Source organism: Rhinoraja longicauda, chromosome 24, assembly GCF_053455715.1.
Source record: "Rhinoraja longicauda isolate Sanriku21f chromosome 24, sRhiLon1.1, whole genome shotgun sequence".
Classification (NCBI taxonomy): domain Eukaryota; kingdom Metazoa; phylum Chordata; class Chondrichthyes; order Rajiformes; family Arhynchobatidae; genus Rhinoraja; species Rhinoraja longicauda.
In genome coordinates this window covers 35,736,745-35,747,065 of record NC_135976.1, presented here as the reverse complement: position 1 = coordinate 35,747,065, position 10,321 = coordinate 35,736,745, and the positions used below count along the sequence as shown (strand labels likewise).

The 10,321-nt window shown below is 53.3% G+C and overlaps 1 protein-coding gene across 2 annotated transcripts; it reads right to left on the bottom strand.

The window, feature by feature from the left end:
• Positions 1 to 5,352: 5,352 nt before the first annotated feature.
• Positions 5,353 to 9,358, bottom strand: c24h1orf74 (chromosome 24 C1orf74 homolog). Of its 2 annotated transcripts, none has more exons than XM_078420259.1 (2): positions 9,314 to 9,358; positions 5,353 to 6,210 (listed from the first exon to the last, which is right to left on the bottom strand). In XM_078420259.1, exon 2 carries the CDS (start codon positions 6,192 to 6,194, stop codon positions 5,382 to 5,384), a length of 813 nt encoding a protein of 270 aa, XP_078276385.1. In that variant the 5' UTR covers positions 6,195 to 6,210; positions 9,314 to 9,358; the 3' UTR covers positions 5,353 to 5,381. The 2 variants fall into 2 exon arrangements, with proteins under 2 accessions (XP_078276385.1, XP_078276386.1); XM_078420260.1 differs by lacking the exon at positions 9,314 to 9,358 and adding an exon at positions 6,782 to 6,802.
• Between the last annotated feature and the right edge of the window lie 963 nt (positions 9,359 to 10,321).

Here is a 10,321-nt window from a genome sequence, read left to right as displayed (position 1 = left end):
CGATTCAGGCAGCATCTCTGGAGAACATGGATAGGTGACGTTTCACAGAGTGCTGGAGTAACTCAGCGGGTCAGGCAGCATCTCTGGAGAACATGGATCGGTGACGTTTTGGGTCAGAACCCTTTATCAGACTATACATATGGTGGTGTTGTGGATAGTGAGGATAATGGAACATTGGCAGATATTATTTCAATTCTGACAAGTGTGAGTTGATGCATTTTGGACATTCAGTGAATGGTGGAGCAGTGAGGAATTTTGGTGAACAGAGACACCTATGGGTAGAAGTTAGTCATCTTACAACCCAACGGTATGGACATTGAATTCTCCATTTTTTGTTAACCTCTAACAACCCCCTCGGCTTTCTTCCCTGTCTCCCCCGGCCTCTCCAGCGCTCCTCCTGGACTAGCACCGATTTCTCTCCTCCCCTTCCCCCTCCATTCCTTTCTCTGGCTTCACAATCTGCAACTCTCCAATCGGTCTGACTCACACCTTCTGTTTTTACCTCTGGCTTTTGTTCCAACCATCTGCCTATCAAATAAAAACCTTGCCTGCATCCGTGTCTCCTGCCATGCTTTGTCCTGCCCGTCCTCTCTCCCACCTTTCTTCACCCACCCCCTACCAACAGTCTGAAGAAGGGACCCCGACCTGAAATGTCACCTATCCATAGATAGACACAAAAAGCTGGAGTAACTCAGCGGGACAGGCAGCATCTCTGGAGAGGAGGAATGGGTGACGTTTCGGGTCGAGACCCTTCTTCGGACTGCAGTCTGAAGTCTGGCAGTTGAAAGAAGGGTCTCGACCCGAAACGTCACCCATTCCTTCTCTCCAGAGATGCTGCCTGCACCGCTGAATTACTCCAGCATTTTGTGTCTATCTTTGGGTTAAACCAGCATCTACAACATGTTGCCCATCCATGTTCTCCAGAGTTGCTGCCAGACTCGCTGAGTTACTCCAGCACTTTGTGTCTTTTTTTTGTTGTATATCAGCATTTGCAGTTCCTTGTTTCTACAGAGTGCAGAGGATGTTGCCGATATTGGAGGACTTTGGTTGTGGGGTGACTCGGATGGGCTGGGTGGGTGAAGGGCACTGAGAGGTGACCAGGTGACATTATATCAGATGATGACAGGCATCTGAAGGGCAGATAGTCAACATCTTTTTCCGATGGCAGGAAGGTGAAAAACAAAGCAGCCCAGAGGAAGGAGGAAGGGACTTTAAAGGGGATCTGAGAGACTGGGCTTTATTTTACATGGTGGTTAGTATGTGCAACACACTGCCACAGGAGGTGCTGCACTGATACACTATCCCTACATTTAACGTAATTTAGTCAGACACGTGAATAGGCAGTTATAGAACAATATGGTCCTAATGCTGCAAAATTGGATCAGTGTAGATGGGAAAAGGGTTGGCATGGACATGGTGGGCTGAAGGGCCTGGTTGAGTGCTGCACAACTCTCTAATTCTATAACGCAGTGTCTAGTGAATCTGAAGAAGGAAATGCAGGTGCTGGTTTACAAAAAAAAAGACACAGTGCTGGGGTGACTCAATATACAATAAAAGACACAACGTGCTGGAGTCTGAAGAAGGGTCCCAACCCGAAACGTCACCTATCCATGTTCTCCACAGATGCTGCCTGACCCGCTGAGTTACTCCAGCGCTCTGTGAAACGTCACCTATCCATTTTCTCCACAGATACTGCCTGACCCGCTGAGTTACTCCAGCACTCTGTGAAACGTCACCTATCCAAAGATGCTGCCTGAACCGCTGAGTTACTACAGCATTTTGAGTCTTTTTTCTAGTAAAGTAGTGATGTAATACAGTACATCATTAAACTCACAATACGATCACGGCCCTTTAGATTATGTTCACTGTTAAAATAGGGAAAGCAGTGACAGTATTCACAATGAACATTTACTGACTTTAAAAATGGCAACTGAAACTTCCTGTACGTTTCTTTGTAAGATGCAAATAAAATTAATATTTTTGAGATACTGGCTGGTGTCTATATAATCACCCAGAGAGTTGTGAATCTGCAGAATTCTCTGCCACAGAAGGCAGTGGAGGCCAATTCACTGGATGTTTTCAAGGGCGAGTTAGATTTAGCTCTTAGGGCTAACGGAATCAAGAAATATGGGGAGAAAGCAGGAACTGATTTTGGATGATCAGCCATGATCATATTGGATGTCGGTGCTGGCTCGATGGGCCAAATGGCCTACTCCTGCACCTATTTTCTATGTTTCTATAATATTTCATAAAAATGTATTTTGCGATGCTGGACACAAAATGTTGGAGTAACTCCGTGAGACAGGCAGGAAGGAGAGGAGGAATGGAGGATGTTTCATAGAAACATGGAAAATAGGTGCAGGAGTAGGCCATTCGGCCCTTCGAGCCTGTACGCACCGCCATTCAATATGATCATGGCTGATCATCCAACTCAGTATCCCGTACCTGCCTTCTCTCCATACCCCCTGACCCCTTTAGCCACAAGGGCCACATCTAACTCCCTCTTAAATATAGCCAATGAACTGGCCTCAACTACCCTCTGTGGCAGAGAATTCCACAGATTCACCACTCTCTGTGTGAAAAAAAACGTTCTCATCTCGGTCCTAAAAGACTTCCCCCTTATCCTTAAACTGTGACCCCTTGTTCTGGACTTCCCCAACATCGGGAACAATCTTCCAGCATCTAGCCTGTCCAACCCCTTAAGAATTCTGTAAGTTTTGTAAGTATGAAGATAACCACTCGGCTGCCGGAGAGGAGATGAAGAAAGAAAACTGGAAAGGTTCAACCTTTAAGAGGCTTTTAGATAGGCACGTGGAAGTGCAGGGAATTGAGGGATATGGATCATATGCAGGCAGATTAGAATGGTTTAACTTGGCGGTTAACATCATGTACGGCACAAACATTGTGGGCTGAAGGGCCCGTTCCTGTGCTGTACTGTTTTATGTGCTCTGTATCTTTGATTTCCTGAAAGGCAGTTTTCACACAAGCAACCATTCACTTATTGCTTGATAGTGCAATGGGTGTAATGACACCCTGAAATAGGTTTCTGAGGGGTCACTTTATCACACAAAGGGTGGTGGGTGTATGGAACGAGTTGCCAGAGGAGGTCGTTGAGGCTGGGACTATCCCAACATTTAAGAAAGTTAGACAGGTACATGAATAGGACAGGTTTGGAGGGATATGGACCAAGGGCAGGCAGGTGGGACTAGTGTAGCTGGGACATTGTTGGCCGGTGTGGGCAAGTTGGGCTGTCGGGCCTGTTTCCACACTGTATCACTCTGTGACTCTATGAAGGGCCTGTTTCCACACTGTGTCACGCTGTGACACTATGAAGGGCCTGTTTCCACACTGTATCACTCTGTGACTCTATGAAGGGCCTGTTTCCACACTGTATCACTCTGTGACTCTATGAAGGGCCTGTTTCCACACTGTATCACTCTATGACTATACGACCAGCAAAGTCGAGAACATTAGAATGAATATTTCCCCTCCCACCCGTGACCTAGCTGTCTCACTGGTCTGCTCATCTAAATTGGACTATTTCCAACCCGTCACTCTATCCTCCCTTGCAAAGCTTGTCTCCGCCATGAAACCTGCAACCTGCCCCCTTGATGCTGTCCCCACTACCCTTCTGAAGGATGTCATTGCAATAGCCGGTCCCAGCATCCTCTCTATTATCAACAGTTCTCTGGCCACTGGCACCGTTCCAACCTGTTTCAAGCACGCGGTGGTCCAGCCCCTACTGAAAAAACCTAACCTAGACCCCACCTTGCCTAGCAACTACAGACCCATTTCCAAACTGCCATTCCTGTCATAAGTCCTTGAAAAGGCAATTCTAAATCAATTAATGCCTTACCTACACCAAAACACCATCCTGGAAAGTTTCCAGTCAGGTTTCAGAGCCCACCACAGCACAGAGTCTGCCTTGTTGAAGGTACACAACGACCTGCTTCTCGCCATCGACACCGGCGACTGTGCAATCCTGCTCCTTCTCGACCTCAGCGCAGCGTTCGATACAGTGGACCACACCATCATTATTGACCGTCTCCGGTACGCGGTTGGCATTGATGGCACTGCCCTGAGCTGGTTCGCTTCGTACCTCAAAGATAGGAGTTTCTCCATCAACATAGGCAGTTATTCCTCTGCTCCAGCTAGCCTCTCCTGCGGAGTTCCACAAGGCTCCATCCTAGGCCCCATTCTCTTCTCTCTATACATGCTCCCCCTTGGCCAAATCATTCAAAGGCACAGCATTTCTTTCCACTGCTATGTCGATGACACTCAGCTTTACCTCCCCCTGAAACCCAACAACCAGTCAAATTTAAACAGCCTCTTACACTGCCTTGAGGACATAAAATGTTGGATGGCACAGAACTTCCTCCAATTAAATGAGAGCAAGTCTGAGGTCATCCTATTCGCCCCCCCCCCCCCCCCCCCCCCCGACTCCATCAAATCGATAACAGGCAGTCTTGGAAGCCTATCCTGCCTAGTCAAACCGCATGTCAAAATCCTCGGCATGATATTTGACTCGGCATTAAAATTTGACAGGCAAGTCAACGCTGTGGTAAAGGCCATCTTCTTCCAGCTTCGTACCATAGCGAAAATCAAACCATTCCTCAAATCTGACGACACTGAAAAAATCATTCATGCATTCATTTCCTCCCGCTTAGACTACTGCAACTCCCTATACACTGGGATCAGCCAATCATCCCTGTCCCGCCTGCAACTGGTCCAAAACGCCGCAGCGAGACTCCTGACGCGTACCCGTAAAAGGGAGCACATCACCCCGATCGTGGCCTCTCTCCACTGGCTCCCAGTAAGGTACAGAATCAACTTCAAGCTCCTCCTAATCACATATAAAGCCCTAAACGGGCTTGCCCCCCCTTATATCAAAAATCTTCTATCCCACCACTCTATCTCCAGGTCCCTCAGGTCAGCCGATATGGGGCTACTCACTATCCCGCGGTCTAGGCTTAAGCTCAGGGGTGACCGCGCTTTTGCGGTTGCAGCTCCTAGACTGTGGAACAGCATCCCTCTCCCCATCAGAACTGCCCCCTCCATCGACTCCTTTAAGTCCAGGCTCAAAACCTATTTCTACTCCCTAGCGTTTGAGGCCCTCTGAGGGGGCGCTGTGAACTGTTTATGTATGTGCTGTTATGTTTATGTGCCATTGTATGTTCGTTTATTAGTACCTGAACTGATGTACAGCACTTTGGTCAACGTGGGTTGTGTTTAAATGTGCTATACAAATAAAATTGACTTGACTTGACTTGACTATGACCAAGTTTCGACAGCAAGCTTAATATCTCTTTACCTGTTATTTTCCTTGATTGTGCTTTGTCATGCAGTTGTTTTTAATTAAAGACGAGTGTTGTACAGAATATTTACAAGGTAATCCCTGGCAGACAGACTACCTCTGTGGAGATGCAGAGATCAGAGAAAGAGGACTGCTTGCTAAAGTCTGATTGCAGATCCCTCTGCCAGGTCTCCACCGTGCTCTGTAAATCCAAATAAAGGATTTCCGGGACACTGAACGAGTACATTCGATGCTCGAGGTTTTCAGTGATTCTGGGACAAAAAGCAGAGACAGAGAAAGCCCGAAGTTGAGTCATGCTGAGACAGTTCTCAAAACTCTGGTTAACATCAAACCAGTAGGAAGCAGGGAAGCCCAGGAGAAACCCAAACACAGTACACAGATTCCACTCGGGAGAGAAAATCTCACTGGCAGTAACAACACCTGGTGTGCTCATCTCTGCGTGAATTACCTGTGATTTCAGGTGCTTCCAAATAATGTCCACCTGGGCCTCGACTTGCTTTGCCACCCAGGACTCAGCGAGTTGTGGGCTGTTCCTGTGCAGCGAAACATCAATGACTGGAACACCGTTTTCTTGCAGTGTTCTTTCCAAGTGTCTGATGGTTCTGGTTAAGTTTGTTACGAAGGTGTTGTCTTGTATGCTGAGGATGTGTAGCTGTTCAGAGAGAAGCCCAGTATTCCACAGCTCCTGGACATAGACCCGGATCTGCTCTGCATTTGAGGAACAATAATCAAACAAGAAAGAAGGCTTCAGTCCGGAATCCACAGCTAGGATTTCAGCAGCAAGCTGCAAGCAGCGAGACTTCGAAAAACCTTTCTTCCGGTTCATCCTTAAAGACTTCTGCGTTGCAAAGACCACTTGCTCCTTCTTGGTTGCCTCCATTGTGGTGACAATCACTCTAAAATACAAAATATAGATATAACAGCCAAGGAAAAATCATCTGTTCAATTGACAGGAAATGTTAAGGAGATATTTGATTCATTTTTCTCCAAGATATCTAATGTGACAATCACAGTGAGTAACTGAATGTAAATAGTCCCAATGGTAGAACTAAATGACTAGTCTGATTTTTATGCAGTTCCTCTGTATTTATAACTTTTACGGAAAAGCACACTTGTATTTGTCCACATTTCATGCACCAAGGACATTGGGATTCTTGAACGAGTTATATGGTTATTAATTTATTGAGCGTTTGAAGGAACTGCAGATGCTGGTTTACAACCCAAAATGTCACCTATTCCTTATTTAGTTTAGTTTAGTTTAGAGACACAGCTCGGAAACAGGCCCTTCAGCCCACCGAGTCCGCGCCGACCAGCGATCCCCGCACATTAACACTTTCCTCCACACACCAGGGACAATTCACTATTATACCGAAGCCAATCAGCCTACAACCTGAATACCTCCAGAGACGCTGCCTGACCCACTGAGTTACCCCAGCATCGTGCGTCTATCTTCTATTAATCGAGTACCTTTTACTATTATATATTCTATGTATGTGTTGTATTTACAGGCCTGTTGTGCTGCAGCAAGTAAGAATTTAATTGCTCCATTATGTGTACGTAAGACAATGAATGACTTTTGACTCTAGAAGGGGTGGGAGTGAGGGGGGGTGGGAGTGAGGGGGGGTGGGAGTGAGGGGGGGTGGGAGTGAGGGGGGGTGGGAGTGAGGGGGGGTGGGAGTGAGGGGGGGTGGGAGTGAGGGGGGGTGGGAGTGAGGGGGGGTGGGAGTGAGGGGGGGTGGGAGTGAGGGGGGTGGGTGTGAGGGGGGAGGGGGGTGTGAGGGGGGAGGGGGGTGGAGGTGAGGGGGGGTGGGAGTGAGGGGGGAGGGAGTGAGGGGGGTGGGAGTGAGGGGGGTGGGAGAGGGGGGGTGGGAGAGGGGGGGTGGGAGAGGGGGGGTGGGAGAGGGGGGGTGGGAGTGAGGGGGGTGGAGAGGGGGGGGTGGGAGTGAGGGGGAGTGGGAGTGAGGGGGGTGGGAGTGAGGGGGGGGAGGGAGGGGGGGTGGAGAGGGGGGGTGGAGGGGGGGTGGAGAGGGGGGGGTGGAGAGGGGGGGTGGAGAGAGGGGGGGGTGGAGGGGGGGGTGGAGAGAGGGGGGTGGAGAGAGGGGGGGTGGAGAGGGGGGGGGGTGGAGAGGGGGGGGTGTGGAGGGGGGGGTGGAGAGGGGGGGGGTGGAGAGGGGAGGGGTGGAGAGGGGGGGGTGGAGAGGGGAGGGGTGGGAGAGGGGAAGGGTGGGAGAGGGGGAGGGTGGGAGAGGGGGAGGGTGGGAGTGAGGGGGGGTGGAGAGGGGGAGAGGGGGAGGGTGGGAGTGAGGGAGGGTGGGGAGGGGGGAGGGTGGGAGAGAGGGGGGTGGAGAGGGGGAGAGGGGGAGGGTGGGAGTGAGGGGGGTGGAGAGGGGGAGGGTGGGAGTGAGGGACGGTGGGAGAGGGGGAGTGTGGGAGAGGGTGGGAGTGAGGGGGGTGGAGAGGGGGAGGGTGGGAGTGAGGGAGGATGGGAGAGGGGGAGGGTGGGAGTGAGGGAGGATGGGAGAGGGGGAGGGTGGGAGAGGGGGAGGGTGGGAGTGAGGGGGGTGGAGAGGGGGAGGGTGGGAGAGGGGGGAGGGTGGGAGAGGGGGAGGGTGGGAGAGGGGGGAGGGTGGGAGAGGGGGGAGGGTGGGAGTGAGGGAGGGAGGGTGGGAGTGAGGGTGGGAATGAGGGGGGGGAGGGTGGGAGTGAGGGGGGGTGGAAGTGAGGGAGGGTGGGAGAGGGGGAGGGGGAGGGTGGGAGTGAGGGGGGTGGAGAGGGGGGAGGGTGGGAGAGGGGGAGGGTGGGAGTGAGGGGGGTGGGAGTGAGGGGGAGGGTGGGAGTGAGGGTGAGAGTGAGGGGGGAGGGTGGGAGTGAGGGGGAGGGTGGGAGTGAGGGGGGTGGGAGAGGGGGGGTGGAGAGGGGGGAGGGTGGGAGTGAGGAGTGAGGGGGGAGGGTGGGAGTGAGGGGGGTGGGAGTGAGGGGGGTGGAGAGGGGGGTGGGAGAGAGGGGGGTGGGAGAGAGGGGGGTGGGAGTGAGGGGGGTGGGAGTGAGGGGGGTGGGAGTGAGGGGGAGGGTGGGAGAGGGGGTGGAGAGGGGGGGTGGGAGTGAGGGGGGTGGGAGAGGGGGGTGGAGAGGGGGTGGGAGTGAGGGGGTGGAGAGGGGGGTGGGAGAGAGGGGGGTGGGAGTGAGGGGGGTGGGAGAGAGGGGGGTGGGAGTGAGGGGGAGGGTGGGAGAGGGGGTGGAGAGGGGGGAGGGTGGGAGTGAGGGGGGTGGGAGTGAGGGGGGTGGGAGAGAGGGGGGTGGGAGTGAGGGTGGAGGGGGTAGAGAGGGGGGGTGGGAGTGAGGGGGGAGGGTGGGAGAGGGGGGAGGGTGGGAGTGAGGGGGTGGAGAGGGGGGAGGGTGGGAGTGAGGGGGGTGGGAGTGAGGGGGGTGGAGAGGGTGGGTGGGAGAGGGGGAGGGTGGGAGTGAGGGTGGGATTGAGGAGGGGGGAGTGAGGGAGGGTGGGAGAGGGGGGGTGGGAGTGAGGGGGGTGGGAGTGAGGGGGGTGGGTGGGAGTGAGGGGGGTGGGAGAGGGGGGTGGGTGGGAGTGAGGGAGGGTGGGAGAGGGGGGTGGAGAGGGGGGAGGGTGGGAGTGAGGGGGGTGGAGAGGGTGGGTGGGAGAGGGGGAGGGTGGGAGTGAGGGAGGGTGGGAGTGAGGGTGGGATTGAGGAGGGGGGAGTGAGGGAGGGTGGGAGAGGGGGGTGGGTGGGAGTGAGGGAGGGTGGGAGAGGGGGGTGGGTGGGAGTGGGGGTGGGAGAGGGGGGGGTGGGTGAGGGGGGTGGGAGTGGGGGGGGGGGGAGAGGGTGGGAGTGAGGGGGGGAGGGGGTGGGAGAGGGGGGGAGAGGGGGGGTGGGAGTGGGGTGGGGGTGGGAGGGGTGGGTTGGGAGTGAGGGGGGGAGGGGCCGTCTCCATGGTGACGCGGTGGGTTTCCCGCGGCCTGTGGGCGGAGCTGACGTCACTCACCGGCGTCCAGCTGCCGCGGCGATGAGTGAAGTGAGTGAGGGAGCGCCGTTGGGCGCGGGGCATTGTGGGCAGGGACGGCGCTGCGCATGCGCCCAGGCCCCCCCGGGTTGCGCGGCCGTTCGGCCCTACGTGCCGCTGCTAGCCCACTCCCTGCGCTCTTCCCCCACCCCCCCCTGGGGGCTCACCCCTGGACACAGTGGCGGCAGCAGCTGCAGATTCTGGTTTAAACCGAAATTAGAGACACAAAAAAAATAATTTAAATTAAAAATATATATATTTTTTCTTTTTTTTAATTTTAATTTATAATTTTGTGTCTAATTTCGGTTTAAACCAGCATCTGCAGCTGCTGCTGCCACTGAAGAAGGGTCTCGACCTGAAACATCACCCATTCCTTCTCTCCAGAGATGCTGCCTGTGGGGAATAAACTTAAAGCACACAGTGATGTGGATAGAGAACTGGCTGGCAGACAGGAAGCAAAGAGTAGGAATAAACAGGTCCTTTTCAGAATGGCAGGCAGTGACTAGTGGGGTACCGCAAGGCTCAGTGCTGGGACCCCAGCTATTTACAATATATATTAATGATTTGGACGAGCGGATTGAATGCAACATCTCCAAGTTTGCGGATGACACGAAGCTGGGGGACAGTGTTAGCTGTGAGGAGGATGCTAGGAGGCTGCAACGTGACTTGGATAGGTTAGGTGAGTGGGCAAATGCATGGCAGATGCAGTATAATGTGGATAAATGTGAGGTTATCCACTTTGGTGGCAAGAACAGGAAAGCAGACTAATATCTGAATGGTGGCCAATTAGGAAAATGGGAGATGCAACGAGACCTGGGTGTCGTGGTACACCAGTCATTGAAAGTAGGCATGCAGGTGCAGCAGGCAGTGAAGAAAGCGAATGGTATGTTGGCATTCATAGCGAGGGGATTTGAGTATAGGAGCAGGGAGGTTCTGCTGCAGTTGTACAGGGCAATGGTGAGACCACACCTGGAGTATTGTGTACAGTTT

What these genes read in the sequence shown, in the direction of transcription:
- c24h1orf74 (XM_078420259.1), bottom strand. Translation starts at nt 6,194, where the DNA reads ATGGAGGCAACCAAGAAGGAGCAAGTGGTCTTTGCAACGCAGAAGTCT.